This window comes from Tyto alba, unplaced genomic scaffold (genome assembly GCF_018691265.1).
Source record: "Tyto alba isolate M040663 unplaced genomic scaffold, T.alba_DEE_v4.0 Super-Scaffold_12, whole genome shotgun sequence".
Classification (NCBI taxonomy): domain Eukaryota; kingdom Metazoa; phylum Chordata; class Aves; order Strigiformes; family Tytonidae; genus Tyto; species Tyto alba.
The window spans coordinates 1,214,126-1,230,500 of NW_024881274.1; the positions used below are offsets into that span (position 1 = coordinate 1,214,126).

Below are 16,375 nucleotides of genomic sequence, written 5' to 3' on the forward strand. Positions count from 1 at the left end.
CTCTGGCTGCAGCCCAGGGCACGGGTGGGTTCTGGGCTGCCAGCACACGGGGCTGCCTCACGGGCAGTTTTCCCCCCACCAACCCCCCCAGTCCCTCTCCTCGGGGCTGCTCTCCAGCCACCCCTCACCCAGCCTGGGTTTGTGCTGGGGATCGCCCCGACCCACGGGCAGGACCTTGCACTTGGCCTTGTTGAACTTCATGAGGTTTGCATGGGCCCACCTCTCCTGCCTGTCCAGGTCCTTGCAAGGACCCCTTACAAGGTGCCCAGCTGATCTCACACAGGACGATCTTGCAAGTTCACAGCATGCCAAATTTAGTAGGTTTCATATTTAAAATAAATTTAAGGTAAATTTAGTTTTAAGATTTAGACTAAAGATACAGCAAGGCAGATCTATCACTGCAGACTTCCTCCTTTCAATTCCCTAGACCCTCAGGCTCAAACGAGAACCAATTCTGTACATGGGCTGCTAATGTGTTTCCTTAGGAAAGCCTAGCAGACTGAGGAACAACAAGAGCACAAAATACTTCTGAAGCATCAAACACACCGAGAAGCACAAAATGGACAGCCAGAAGGTATCAGCACACAGGATATTCAACAAGCATTGATGCTTTCCTGCTTTCTTCTGCTGAACCATCCGACAGGATGATGCAGGCACTGAGAGCACCTCGGCCTCCGCTCTGGTGCCAGCAGTGCAGCCAGCTCATGCCCCGACTGCTGACTCTTCTTTTGCTCTGGCTTCCAAGCATGAAGCTGCCCAGCCTGTGACAGCTGATCAAACCAGATGCTCTCATCTGGGCTTTAAATCTGCCACGGCACACAGGTCAGTCAATACTTTAGTTATGCAGCTGTAAAGGAGCACGGCTAAAGCCCATTTCACTTGTCCATATTAACTGAAGTTCATTTTTTACAGTTATTAATACCATTTAGCCAACTTTGCAACAGGCTACATAATAAAAGCAAAGCTTATTGCAGCAAAGATATAATGCAGAACTTTTAATCTGTTACGAATTAAGAGACCCACAACCATTTCAGAGAGAAAAAATGAAGGAAATGGCAGCATTATGCCACATCACCTGAACATGACACTTCTGTGCCACTGCCAGACATCTGGAAGTGCTCCAGACTTGTACACAAATCAGGATGGGAATGTATGCGAAGGCTGATTGACCATTCTAACAGAACCCCCAGAGCCTACAGGGAAAGGAGTGCCATATTTAAACAATGAGGCATTTCATAACTGTGAATATTTAAATGTGGATAGATATCTACAACCAAGGAGATACGTCTAAGTTGGCTGTCAGCTCCATGATATGATCTGTATGAGAATGTCTATCGCAGTAATTTTGCGGGTACAACAGATAATGCAAAGAACACCCTTCCGAAGGATGAGGGATGTTTACCATCCCAAGGCACGTAACTTCAGGAGGCTCTTCTGACGACAACTGATTTTAAGTGGAAGGTCTGTTGCCCTGATGCCAGTTATTCTGCATGTAAAGAAGAGCAGAGCTCCCGTTCCAGGTCTATGAACATAAAAATCACAAATCTGAATCTGAGCACAGCAAGGACTTGCCTGTTTCAGCAATTCAAAAAATACCAGCTACAGAGCATAAAACCTCAACCAACCACCTCAGAAAAATAATGAAACTCACCAAAACGTGATGTGCACTAGCATTAAAAAAATGTCAGTCTTACAGATTTCAGGGGCTAGATTTGGTACTAGGCAGAGTGAAGTGACACAGGGCTCATGCAGCTGACAAAGCAGGCAGTAGAGCATTCAGCTTCCACTGGGAAGCAGCAGGGCATTAAAAGGTACCAAAACATACCTTGAGTAAGATAAGAAGCATTTCAGCCTGAAACGGGAAGATTTGTGCTGGTTAATACTGTATGCGTAAACAAAGAAGTTTGCTGGGGTTATAACTGTGCTTTAAGACCCTTCCCCACAAATCCTTCTCCCTCCAAGCAAAACAGTGAGCTTGCAGATGGGAACCCCTCACTTTTTGCACACTTACTCCGCAGGAGCGTGCCCACAGACAGTGCGACATTCTCCTTAGTGGCGTTATTTCATTGAAAAATACAGTGATCAGGTCACTTCTCCCTAGCACATGAAAGGCTCGTTACGCCTTATGCTCTGCCTTTGCATCCTCTTACCCCTCGCTACCCAAAAGGTCACTCCCACCTTGCAGTACAGCTGGGCAAAATTTTCACTTCTGCTTCCTATTTAACCAGATTCTTGAACTCGCAGGCAATAAGGTGAGAGCAGTAAAGGACGGGGTTATTTCTATAGGGCCATTCTCAACTACAGCATCCCCAGAAAAATTTGTTTCCCTACGTGCTTTCCACATGACATGTCTGAGTGTGATTTGTAAACTCTGAAGTTCACAGAAAGGGCTCATCCAAAGCAGAACTCAGAGGAAAGTACAGTTTGGAGGACAGTCCATCTTGCTCCAAAAGACAATCTCCTCTGGGAATAGCTGAGTAGCTCATGTCAGATACTGCACGACGAGAAACATAATTACACAAGTCAAAATCATTCCCCCAATCATGAAGTATTTATCTTGAAAGGCGCGCTTCTCAATCAGCCGCATTACTGTATTGGATAAGCCCAGCATGTTGGCAACATCCAGGATCTTCTTGTGAGTACCCTATGAAAAAAAAAGACAGCAAAGAAACAATTAACCTCATGGTCCAACACTCTTATACCACAGTCCAAGAATATTTCATCATGGGTGGCAAGTGATGAATTCTGATCAATGGAACTTGCTATCACCCAACAGTTCCTACAGTTTAGGAGGAGATGGCCACAGGACCCTGGAAATAGCTGGATGATGAGACTAATTAATTCACACACATGAACAGGAATGTGATTAAAAATAGAAAGCAATCTCTCCGGACACAGATGTCAAAGAATGGCTCAAACAAAACACACTCCCTGTGGAGACATTAAGAATCTTTCTGGTTCTTTTTCAGACACACGGTCTAATAAGAGCTTGAAGCATCTTGATCAGACAACCCTTTATTGCAGAACTTCCCTCCTGCTGAAGTAGAGTTCATACCAACAAGAGACTGAAAAGGAGGCCCAGAAACTTGTAAGGCCAATGGTAGAGTGCAATGAAAAGGCATATAAAAGTGTAATTAATGCAATTTCAAGAAATCCGTCTGGAGAAAAGCGCTGAACAAAGACTGCTAGCAGGTGTACTGCAAGAAAGCCCACACCTCAGTTTTCTTTCACTGCTGAAGCAGTTGGTATCATTAAGAATGTGGATTCTTAATAATAACTAATTAATTCCACCAGTTACCACATCAGCAGTAAGCATATGACAGAAAAACACAGCAAGCTACAGAACTGGAGGTACCAGGAAATGAGCTGGGGGAGCCACTACTGCAGTGCAGCAGGAATACTCTTCCTTTATTTCAGACCAACAGTTAAAGGAAACTGTAAAAATACAGGCACATAGGTGTACTCTGGGCATCGTCCCATCTGGGAGGGAGAGAACTCACAGCTACGGAGGTGGTAAGGTAGGTGAGACAGACCTTTCTAGATAAGCTGACAAATGGGGAACATACGGATGGGCAGGCAGAGCTGCTGAGCACCGCAGCTCAGCTCCCAGCACGCAGGCAGACACTGGCCAGGACCAGCCTCCACCGCACCTCCAGGGGCACAAAGATGGGCACTGCTACAAAACAGCCTTGTTACACCACGGTAATGATAAGGGACAGTCTCTCGAGTTGAATTCTGGGTCCAAGTCCTTAACAGAACACCCTGCTTCACAAAGATGTAAAGACTTAAGTTATTTCTTCCCTGGGCAAGGTCAACAGCACAGATTCCCATTGCAGTGATCTACTACCATGCTTTAACTTTAAAAAAAAAACCTCTAGCTTCTGTTTTCACAGTCCACTGTATCTTTGGTCTCAGACGACTAAAAAGGTGAAATTAGGGAACTTTTTTGAATATAAACCTGACTTAAGATCAGAAAAGCTGAGGACAGAATTTATATCAACTATATGAGACATACATGCACAAACATTTTCTCAAGCCATAAACCATGCAGATTTCCAATACCAACTTAGATAATCAGTTTCTTCTGTAGAAGACTGTGTAGGTATTCAGGCCCTTTGCTGAAATCATGTTATGTATCTGCTAGTAAAACAATCACATTTTTCACCTTCATTTCATACACCTCAGACTAAACCCCTGGATACTACACTTACAAGTTCAGCACTTTTCCTGTCTCTGTAACAACCTTTTCACACTACTTCAGAACAAAAGAAAACCTTGGAGAAGAGAAACCAAATATGAAGCTTTAAAATGAAAACAAACCATAGGAAAAGCGAAGGAAGACTCTTCAATTCTTGCAGTCAGAACACTGGAATTGTACAAGTAGAACAGCTAAAGCCTTGTGACAATTTGGTAATACTTGGTTCATACCCGTCTATCTATATGCAATACCCAAGAAGTTACATAAAATGCTTCCAAAGTAACCCATTTACCTTTGTAAGCTGTCTCTATGCTAACTGCTTCTGCCAGATTTGTAAAGGGGCAATGAAATCCTTGATAGTGTAAGAAAAACTCAGCTAAGGGGAAAAGGAATACGAAGAGATGTTTCCTCATCTGTAAGTGAGAAGAAATAATCCCCTGAAAATGTAGGAACATGATGCTCCCAGAAGAACTGACTATTAGTAGCACTGGGCAGAGACACACTAACAACTTTACTATTACAGTTCTGACCTGAAGTATGCTTGACTTGCTACAAGCTGGCAGCTATCGTAAGGCCTGCTTACACTTGTAGAAGGCCCGTCATCATCTAATGGGAATCCAGGCACGTTACTGCAACCTAACTAGCAAAAGAAGCAAGATGAGACTACAAGAAGAAACAGTATTCCCTCTCAATCTCTTTGATGCAGCAGGTTCTGCAAGTGTTCCTTTCTCACATTTGCCAACTGTAGTTAAATTCTCCAGATTGGGGATGCATGCACTTCCTTCTCAGGAACCCTCCAGAAACCAAGTGCTTCAGTCACTCATCAGAGATTACCTCGAATCAGTGACTTACCATCCTACAGAACCAACAACTCAGACTCCCTGGGTGCAGCACAGGTACCCTCATGCACTTTAATGACTGGATGCCCCAAGCCAATGTGATCAGCCACCAAAGCCATCCACAGCTAAACACAGAGGACAAATGGCTCCTCTGCCGTTACACCCCACAGTGGTCCTGCCCAGTGCTTGTGAGTGCCAGGCAGCCTGGAGCTCTGTGATCAGGATAGGAAGTCCCTGGCTTGGGAACTGCAAGACATTAGGATTACAAAAAGCACCTAGCCACTCTGCCCTGTGAAGCCCCCCAGCTCTGGTAACTCCTAGGAAATGGTACCACAGGTACTAAAAGTGGCTCCAGAAAAATGCCTGTGCCCTTGAAGAGTGAGACCCAGACGGGTGTGCGGTTCAGGTATCTGTATGTAAACTGGCTAGACTGCCCTCACAGCCAGTGAAACCCTGGTCTGCAATCTGTGGAGATCAAGGCGTGACTCATCTGACCAAACGTAGGGATTTATGTCCGCAATTAAAAATGCCCAAATCCTCTGGCAGATACATCCCAAAACAAGCAGTATCACAGACAACAATAGTTATCCCCATCAGAAGTTGCATACAACAGACACAGGAAATTCCCCACATTTTTCAGAAATCCAGCTTTCCCCCATCACACATATTAAAGCTTTTTATACTTTTCAGCTGTTTGCTCAAAATTTAACATCACTTTGAAAAGTCTTTAAAATAAAAGACAAGTATTTTTTATTAAGAGGCATGAAGAAATACAACTGTCATTAACGGTATTCAGGGAAGGATATATTGCTAAGGTGCATGAGACCTGAGAGAGTATTATCTTAATTACTACTCTTAAGTACTTCACACCAGCTTTGTGATTGCTCTGAGTGATGTTCAACTGAATCAACATCGACCTGTGAGCTAGCCATTACTTCCCATTCTTCACTTGAAAAAAAAAAAAAACAAACACCCAAAACCCCACAACCAAACAACAAAAAAAAAAAACACAAGGACATAACATTCAGCACTCCAAATACTAACTACCATGCAGGTGAAGGCTGCTAGGCCATCCAGCCACAAAGAGAGCTTAAAGATGTTCCTAATAAGATGATAAAATGTAAAGATTTCAGGTATAGTTAAAATGGAGTTTGGGCCTTTCCCAGCATTCTCAGCTTGACACAGTGTACTGAAACAAACTTATGTATTTATTTTACTTAGCCTAGTCATCATAAACACGGAAAAAAGTGGGGTCTTTTCGGTAAAAAACGATGCCCCCACCTTTAGTGTCACTCTCTGGTCCCTCAGCCCCTGAAGGATGTTGGTCCCACTGCCAATAAGATCATCCATGCCACGATGGGCATTCTGGAGGGATTCATTAAACTGTAATGTTTCGTCGATCGGTATGGTGGTGTCAGAGTCCTGTAGGGGAAATGCAGGGTCTTGGTTACCTTGCCTGCTCATTCATACTGCTCATACAGAGTTAGACCCAGAAGAGAACATGCAGAAATAAATGTGGCAAAAACTTGACAAGACTTGAAGGATTGTTTTAAACATTTTTTCATAAGGGTATTACATACAACATGAATATTTGAGTGAAAAAGTAATTTAGAGAAGCCTACAGGAATCAAGCCAAAAGGCAAAGTTGATCAGCTGTTCAACTGCAATTGGATCTTGAAGGACAGAAAGTCAGATTAAAAGTGGAGAATATCTCAGTTTATGATATATGTAGGAAAAGGTTTTACAAGAGAGAACATCAAAACTAACAGAAGGTGTTTAACAAGGAGTCATTTGATCATTGCAAGTGAAAGACTTTTGAAAGATTTAATATCACATTTCTAAGCGACAAAGACCTGTAAAACACGACTGGGAGATGACACTCTATAAATTTACAACATGGTGCAAATTTCTGATAGTGAGGGCAAACAGACATGAACCTAGTTTCTTGAAGGTCTGACTCGCTCAACACCCAAGGCCTTATAAAAAACAAAACAAAACAAAAAAAACACCAAAAAAAACCACCCCCCCACTTTTTTCCAGAAAAGATGCATTAGCTCAACTAGAAACTATGAATCTTCAAACGGAAACAACTGGAGAAAATTCTGTAATCTGGATTGCACAAGAGGTCAGAGGATGTGATCACTTATCTTCCAAAGGCCTCCATCTTCTGGGGAATCAAGATAATAGCTCATCGCTCCCACACTGTTTTACAAACAGGAATCGTGATATTGGTAAGAGATAAAGTGTGGAAACACTGGCTTACATGCTTCCACGTACTCAGAACAAGAACTACCAAAATGCAGAATTCATATTTAAAGATGATGGCTAAAATCCTACATCTGACTGTCAGCTGTAGGTTACATGCATGTAACAATACCAAACTTGCTCTGAATGGACTCCAATGGTTATTGTTAAAAAAAAGAAATGTTAATGCAGGAATGACATGTACGATCCACTGTTAGATGCTGTACTGTCTATGCGGGTGTTCTGCTTACTGTAAAAGAATGAAGACAGAGCTGTTAGCAGTTGCAGGGTCAAAGTTACTGGATGAAGAAGCAGACACATCTCTTCGATCAAATGTTAATGAAGCACTAAGGTTGAAACAGGTGCCTTGTCTTAGATGAGTCTGCAGAGCAGAAGCATCTGAATGGCTATTATTTCAGATATTTATTAAACTTCAAATCAGCAGGGATTCCATGTCCTATACAAGGAGCTTGCAGAGTTTTTTTTATACACCACAAGGCAGCAAGAAAAATATCTTAAGTAGATTTTTGACATTCCTCACAGGGAGACTTGATGGCATCATCTTTCTTTTGCTGTTAGTGGTTTTCTGCAGAATGGTAAAAGGAAAGGCTCTAAAGATAAAGACCATATTTATGTTCAAAATAAGCAAAATGTTCAGAACATTGCTACAGCTTTCAAAAGCTGTTATGTGTGTTACAGTGATTTGTTAAGGATGCTTACATGCTCAGCTAACATTTCTATTTAACAGAATAGGGCAGCATATAAATAGAAACTGTGTAAACTTCTAACCAAAAAGATAGGCCATAACTGACAAATCATCATTTTCCTATTAAAGTGTCATTCTACTTTAAAAGTCACATTTTTGTAACAAGTTAAAAGAAATACAAAGTAATCATGCATTTTTTTTCCCATCGTGAGACACCTTTCAACATCTAAAGGAGAAAAAAACCTATTTGCCATTTATTTTGCACTTGCAAGCCTGCTACTCTCTTCAAAACTGTTCCACTTAAATATCTGTTTTATATCTGGAGAAGTTTTCCTATAGCAAAATTTCTCCATATTTGCAGAGTAACACCAGTGTTTTGAAAACAAATCAGGTTTCAAATTTCAGTGTTCCTTTCAAGTCTTGTTTATAATTTCGAAATGGCCAACAAAATGCTAGGTGTCACCTGTATGTCAAGCTTTGAGAAGTACATCAAACTTCCAAAATCTCAAGAAAATAAGACCGCTCACATTCATTATTCCTTGCCCTAGCAGTGAATGACAACACAGATAATGAATGTTAGGTTATATGCCTTTAACAAAAAAAAAAAAAAAAAACAAAACAAAGACTAGCTTTTGAATTACAGGAAAGTGAAATCTGAAAGCAAACCCACATTATTCAGAGCAAAATTCCTCTAGAAATTTGGGGGGACTTCCCAGTGAAGGAACTAAGAATTAACAAGAAAGGTAGAAACACATTCCTGTTATTAAAAACTTTTGAATCATTTACAGGTAAAAAGCAAGGAGTTTTTTTCCCCAGTTGTGTGATCTGTATTTGGACTTGCTGACATCTACTGACAGCAGGGTGTATAAAAGCCAGGCATTTTACAAATCTCAGGATTTGACAAAATATCTGGCACAAATCTAAGTAAAATGTATTACTTTGGTACCTACCTCATTCACCCTTTTCAAAATGCTATTAAAGTCAGGTTGAACTGCACTGGATAAAACAGGAACTTTTCCTCAAGAGACTTGTACTTTTTCAACATGTATTGTTATTATTTTCTGCGTTTATTCCATTTACATCTCACAGCAGCAATCTAATAGTCATGCCTATGTCTTGCCTGAAACCTCTCTGAAAGACTACAGCTTCTAGAACCCAGAGATCTAAAATAAAGAATATTTACATTAGTAGTGAATGTACGAGCAAGCAACTCTTCTCGCTGTCGCTCCTGCTGCTCCCGAATGTAACGGCGATGTTGAAAGTTCCTCAGAGCTGTCTGCAGATGCTGAACATCATACTTCAGCTGATCAACTCGGCTAGAAAGGATCAACAACAGGAAGACATTTCCAGGGATAAAAATACCATTATTTTCTGGTGGTTTTATATGAACAATGGAGCATTATAAATTAATAGTGACGAGTAATAAAGAATGATGGGTTCTACTTATCTAGAAGATAAAGAGCATTCAATGTTAGGCCTATATTCCAGACTTAGATCTTCTGTGCCTCACTTTTCTACTAAACAGGCAGTTATTTAACTGGAGGCTAACGACAGAATGTGAAGCAGAATTCTTGAGCTATCTTGGACATCCTATCCATGACTGGTCTCTTCAGTAATTATATAACCCTCATTTAACGCAGATTTGGAAAGATGGTAGGATTTTAACAGTTCCTATTTTATGACCCTCATGCACACAGAAGATTAAGCTTTCAAGTTTCATTAATTAGCACCATGTTCTTAAGTCTGAGCTTTTATTACAAGGAGTTTCAAAGTCAGTGGGCAAACAGGAGACATCTCCATTAGGCTAAAACAAATAATGTCCAGAACTCCCATTGCCTCTGATTAAATGTTTGATGACTACAAAGAAAGCCTAGGATGATTATTTCAGATACTGACCTCTAATACAGGTGACGTGAAATCCAACCCTACAAAGGCATTCTGAGACTAAACATTAATTACAGAATAAGAGTTACAGAATAAATTAAAACAGAAGTCCTGAGGTCTCTGGTCCAACCTCCTACTCAAACCAGGGCTAACTTTAAACACCTCCTCATTTTAGTCACCAACAGCTAGGAAAATGGTCTAGAAAAGGACACCAACTGAAGTAATTTTACTCCTTACCTCCACAAATGGCATTAAAAGCAAATGCCATATAGAGTAAAATTTTTTTAAGCCTCGAAGTGTCACGTTCTGCTTATCTCAGAACAGAGCCATGAATCCAGTTCCATTACCAGTCTGTGGTTAAATGCAGGAAAGTGATTTTGCCTCTGTGCCTCATTTTTGCTACTGTAGAGCACAGAGATAAGTTATGCAAAATATAAAGGTTTCACTCAAATCAAAAGGCAAAGGGCTTCAATAAAAGTAATGAAAATAATTACAAGACTACAGTACACTATCATAGCGAAGAAGGTGAACTTACAGTTTAGCATTCTGTCGTTTATTGGGAGGTTCTTTGCTGGACAGGATTTCAAGTCGTTCCAAATTGCTGAATATATTGTCTATTCTTGCCTGAATCTCATTTTCTACTACTGCAAGGAAATAGAAATGTGATTTGATTTCAATTTAAGAACTGCAATCTGAGTGAAACATTCAAAGCAGTATTTAAAACCTGACAGATCCAAGTCCTTACTGGATGGAAAAAAAAAAAAAGAAATCAGATAACTGAGAACTATAAATATCACCAAAAAACACTTAAGTCAGTAATTTGAGGCTCTTGCCTTTCCCTCCTCTGAGAAGGCAGCTAGAAATGTTCCTCAAGATATCTGAGCCTCTTTCCCTACGAGGTCCATGAATTAGGATTTACAGCTCCCACCTTCCCCCCTTGCACTCCCTTCTTCTTCCCTTGGCAGGATTTGCTCACACAAGCTAAGAGCAAAGATAACTCTCACAACTTAATATACATCATCCGTATCTATAGCAGGGGAGATTGACAGAGCATGGGAAGGATTCAGAGTTGACAGGAATTAGCAGACTGGACAAACAGCTCAGAAAGACATGGCCAAAACAGGACTGACGCCCTTGAAAGTGGGAAAACAAGGCCAAAAAATAATTGCCTCTGTAATCATCTAAATTGAAATTGATTCTGATAATCTGCATAGAAATAGCAAGAGTACACAACACAAACTCATATACTTGTAGTTTAACGAGGTGGGAAACTGATACAACTGGGGAGAGTCCTATGCTTTCAGTTACTGTAGTCATTGTACAGCAAAACACGGTACAAGCCACAACCCCCTTCCTCATTTGACAACCACATTTTCTAACGATGTCACAATCCAGCGTTTCACAACTTCAGGAATTGCACAGAAGGGCAAAAGACAGGAGCACTATTAATCATCTGACATTCTTGTGTTTGAAGAAGGTGAGTTGTAGACTGAAGGTACGCACCCTCCCGAGCACGTCCTTAGGCTGGTTATTAGGGGACAGAAGCACCGTGCAGCCATGAGGGCAGTCCTGAAGTCTCAGACTGCCATGGTTAGACCTGGTATAAATAATCACCAAATCCTGCAGACTCCATTTGTTCTCATTTTGCAGTCAGACTAAAGTCTAAACTAACTACTCCACAGTATCTCAGAACTTTCCAGAAAATTGCATTCAGCAGAACCCGGAAAAGAAAACAGCACATGCAAACCCTTTTCTTTGCCCTTTGATCTCACAGAATCAAAGACTAACTCACATACAGACACACAAATCAATCAAACTGTCCTAATTCATCTCTCTATCATTTAGTACAATTAAAATTAACAGAAAAGCAACCAGGAGAGCAGACAATTACATCAGCTTTTGCCAGTCCAAACAATGGTATTCCTATCCTGGCCATCTTGCGCTTTTCTGAGCTAGAAGTGATTATTTGCCTGAAGTTGGACAAGGAAAGCTGCAACAGAAAATTTTATTTCCTGGCTCCTATTCCTGCTCTTCAGACAAAAGCTAATCCTTCTTCCAATAAATTCTGAAATACACACTAATATCTAAAGTACATATCTGTATCTTTACATATATATATAGAAGCAGTATGTTCATTTACTGACTGTTTGAAGTGGTACATAATCCTATCTCCTGAAATGGTCTCAAGTAGCAGAGGCAAGATGGCAAATTTGCTAATTTTCCAGAGGTTCCAAAATCACATCCAGTGAACAGCAGTTCAGGAAGTCCAGCATTGTACTAGGAGTAGTACAACCACCACAAAAAAACAAAACCAGTAGACAAGTCATTATTTTTTGATAGGAAAGCTATCATAGCCCTTTCTACAGTGAGGTCATGCTTCACAAATATATTTAGGGCAATAGAAGTCAGTCAACATGTGCATAAAAGCATCCAGTCAATGCAGTGTCCTTTCACTTCTGAAATTCCTGGTGAGGCCCATCAACAATTACTCATGCAGGAATTGAGTCTTCAAATACAGGTCTAAAATACATTTGCCAATTCTGCACTGGGGTAAAAAGTCCTGCCACAATATATCATAGCATTTTATTACAGTCATTTTATTAGCACAGGGTTATAGTCCAAATGTACTAAAGCAATTTCAGACCTAGTTTTTCTACATACTTCTCATAAGCAGATGGAATTACAGGTTCTGACTCTGATGCAAGCAGGAACTATCAGAACCATCCTGTATAAATTCCTGCATTCAGCAGCATTTTCCCCAGAAACTGGACTAAGCATCTTTTGGAAAAGACTGCCAATTAGTGGATGCTTAAGGAATAGCAAGCCAACAGGACATACACAACCACATTTCTGGCTTTTGAGCTTCTAACAAACTAGCCTGGTGATGTTCTGAATCTGCAGTTCTGTCCACAGCAGTGTGTTCATTACACCTTCATGACTGCATTAGTGTGAGGTTTTTTAACCTGTTTATGCTGAAGGCCTCCACAGCATACCATGACAAGGAGTTCCAAAATTTAACAGCACCAAAAAATATCTGGCATTGCCATACCAAGACATCATAGAAGCATCCTCAGTAAGCACTATTTGTCAGTTAAAGAATTACATTACAAAGGTGATTTTAAGTAAATTCTTGTTCTCTTCTGCTCTGTCCTTCATACAAAACATCATCTTATTGAAGTCAGAGAGTAAAATAATTTTAATGCATTCCAAATTGGCAATGTGTCTCACCAGTTGATCACAATGACTTAATGAGCCAAACTGGTTCCAATAATCATTGTAAATACAGTGATAAAGCATACAAGGTCAATGATGCAAGCTAAATCAAATCAGTACTGGAGTGGAACTTTCCTCACTAATTACTTACTTACAGTGTACTAACTCTTTGTCTGAAGTCTCCAGGCGTCCCATGTAAGACTGGACCTCATGGACTTGCCTATGAAAAGATAAACAGAAGCAGCCAGTTAACAGCTATAACATCAATTCATTTTTCAATACCTCAATTTTTGGCTTCTTTTAAGTAAAAGTGCTTTTTATAACAAAATAGGAATCAGTTATATAGTATTCAGTGCAGAGAGCCCATCACTGAACACAAAAAAACCCTCAATTCTTCAGTATGAAGTAAGCTGTGCTTTCACTTAACATGCATCTACAAAATAATTTTCAACTTCAAAAAAAATAAAAAAACAAGGTGAAAGGGATGGGGTTTTTTCTTCGAAGATTTCCAGTTCTAGCTCCCTTTTCATATGTATAACCCACACTGGGGCTTTCCCCATGCCACACACCTAGCATGCTGCAAGCCATTAAGATCTACCTACTCCAAGACAACCATGGAGACAAGAGTTCAGGTTAACACTAGGAACTCCCAAGGTGGTGAGCACAGCAGAGGGAAGATCTGACTGGGAGAAGAGCTGGTACAAGTGAGACCTTTATAATAGATCTGCAGTGAAATGCTACCTACACACACCATGGAAGTCAAGAGTGCTGATGAGATGCCACACCTTTATGTCACTACATAAATGGGTAGTATGCACCTTCAACACCAAACACAGGTTTTGCCCTTCCCCTCTCAAAAACAAAACAGAAGCACTGGGAAAGGCTCAGAGAAAGACAGTAAAGATTATGAAAAGTAAAGAACAGCTTCTATACAAGAAACAGGTGTTCAGTCTGTAATGGAGATGACAGCGGGGAGCTATTCTAGAGCATAAATGGCGCGGAAGGTGAATAAGGAATGATTTTCACTGTCTGTTAAAACATAGCTATTACAGAGGCATCAAATGAAATTAAAAGCTTAAAATTGAAGAGAAGAAACTACTGTTGCTGGACAAGCAGTGGCCAAGGTAAACAAAAATAAAACACCAACCACTGACGACTGTTAAATTCCTCTGTTTCAAGAAGCCCCAAAGCCTCACATTTCTGGGAGACTAGGACAGTATTTAACAAAAGTATCACATATGTTTGCCTGTTTCTTATGGTCTTTCCTAGAGATGTGCAGTTAGGCATTGCTGAACATACACCAGGACAGATGGACCTTTGGCCATACTTGGTGTGAACAATCACAATCTCAGAGCAGCTGGGATTCAGACTTCAAGAAACAGACTTAAAAAGTTACAAAAATATCATGACCTTTTTTCAAAAAAAAATTAAGAGATCTTAATTTTGGTCACACTAGTGGCTCTTTTTCTGGTGTATGTACCGCTTTATAACTACAGCACAAATGTTTATGAAACATGACCTCTGAAACCAGCTTACCTTACAGAGAAATAAAATATGTATTTTACAGTTATAAGATTTTTGAATAACTACCTGGGCTACCTTCCAAATCACAGCACTGTGCTGCTGAAGAGATCACAGAGTATGTCATAAGTACCACATGATTTGGAATTAACCAGAGAACCAATTCAATATCCAGTATCTTGCAACACACATTTGTCCTACAGTTTTGTTTTCAGTTTCTTGAGGATGCCCCAGACAGCCTGCAACTCACATTGCTCTTAAAATGTTCTTAAAATGCCTGTTTAGAAACCCAGGTGTAGGAACCAAATCAGACATGTGCAACTGGATCAGAAAAACAACTGCATGCTCACCAGGACTCTTCCCATGCCAGAAAGTACAGTAAGACCGGAGAAAAGAGTTTAAAAACTCAGAATATCCCCAGGCTGACAACAAACACGTAACTCAGTGACTACAGTCTCCAGAGCAGCTGTAGCTGCCCCCTCCCTGGAAAGGTTCAGGGCCAGGTTGGACGGGGCTGGGAGCCCCCTGGGCTGGGGGAAGGGGGCTCTGCCCGGGGCTGGGGGTGGCACTGGAGGGGCTTTAAGGCCCCTTCCAACCCAAACCAGTCTGTGATCACAGAATAAGTCAATATTGAAACAGGAACAAGACAAGATTATTCCGTTAACAGTTACTGTTATGGGTATGCATTTCTAAATTAAGGGCAGGACTTCCTGCTCTTCCCTGCAGGGTCACTCTGTATCGTTATTCCATTAAAGTCTCTGACTTACCACACTACCTCCTTCAACAGAACTCAAAGAAACCCACTGCCACAGAAATTTGGAACATTTGGATTAACTCTCTCCTTTGGTCCCTTTCCCACGCATTATTCCACATCACACAGAGCTGCACGATTTCTTGCCTTATTTTGCAATTTTCATACCACTTCTACTTCACCCGATCAGCATTATCTGTGAAACAGGGCAAGTTTTATCGGCAAGGAGTCACACATTTCCCGAGTTGGTTTAAATTGTGTCTGCTAGCCACCCCCAAATCCCTGTGGCCATTAAATGCTACTAAATTAGTATACCTTCAATGTATACACACTTAATAAAACAGAATCACTTCTTTCCAGTGAATACTTGCAATCCTGTGCTTTAAAACCCCAAGGCGAGCAGGCTCTGCTCGCTCTCGGCCTGACGCGGCTAACAGCACAGGCTCCGGACAGACAAACGGCCAGCCGGGACAGGCTTCTGCTCCCTGCCGCGGCCGACACACAGTCCCCAGGGCAGCACTCCGGGGTGGCGGACGAGATTTTCTTACACGGGAAAAGCTTTTACAGGGCGCTGAGGGCGCGCTGGGCCGCAGGCTGCGTGCACGCCCTCCACCTCCTCCCCCCGCGGCCCGCAGGCAGGACGCTACGGCCGGGGCCGCCGGCGGGGACCGGGAAGCTGCAGGCCCAGGCCCCCCCCCCCGTCACCTCACGCACTTGTTGGTCTGGTGGTAGAGCCCCTCCATGCCCGCCCGCCGCCGCCGCCGCCGCCCACGTCGCCGCCGGCCGCTTCCGGCGCCGCTTCCGCTTCCGCCGGCCACGGACACCCCGCCCCTTCCCCCCCCACCCCGTCCCTTCGACGCATGCGCCGCCCGCAGGGCCACGCGCGGCCGCCAGGGGGCGCTGCCGTCCCGCGCCGCCGCGGCGGGGGGGGGGGTGGTGGGGGGGGCGATGGCGGGAAGCGAGGGCGGGGCGTGGGCAGGTAATGGTGTGTCGCGGCGTCCCGGTGTGTGCAGGGAGAA

At 42.1% G+C, this 16,375-nt stretch overlaps 1 protein-coding gene across 2 annotated transcripts; it reads right to left on the bottom strand.

Annotated features, from left to right (window-relative positions):
- Window positions 1-930: 930 nt before the first annotated feature.
- On the bottom strand, window positions 931-16,148 carry GOSR2 (golgi SNAP receptor complex member 2). 2 transcript variants are annotated; one of them, XM_042787492.1, is made up of 6 exons: window positions 16,071-16,148; window positions 13,240-13,304; window positions 10,407-10,515; window positions 9,171-9,303; window positions 6,319-6,459; window positions 931-2,644 (listed from the first exon to the last, which is right to left on the bottom strand). In XM_042787492.1, the coding sequence occupies exons 1-6, from the start codon at window positions 16,097-16,099 to the stop codon at window positions 2,483-2,485; spliced, it is 639 nt and encodes a 212-aa protein (XP_042643426.1). In that variant the 5' UTR covers window positions 16,100-16,148; the 3' UTR covers window positions 931-2,482. The 2 variants fall into 2 exon arrangements, with proteins under 2 accessions (XP_042643426.1, XP_042643427.1); XM_042787493.1 differs by lacking the exon at window positions 6,319-6,459.
- Window positions 16,149-16,375: the final 227 nt, after the last annotated feature.

Bases quoted from the DNA above. Each gene is read 5' to 3' on its own strand.
- GOSR2 (XM_042787492.1), bottom strand. From the start codon at position 16,099: ATGGAGGGGCTCTACCACCAGACCAACAA. The intron at 13,305-16,070 runs GTGCGTGAGGTG...ATCTTTTCATAG, and splicing joins CTCTACCACCAGACCAACAA to GCAAGTCCATGAGGTCCAGT. The intron at 9,304-10,406 runs GTAAGTTCACCT...GATCCTTTCTAG, and splicing joins AAACGACAGAATGCTAAACT to CCGAGTTGATCAGCTGAAGT.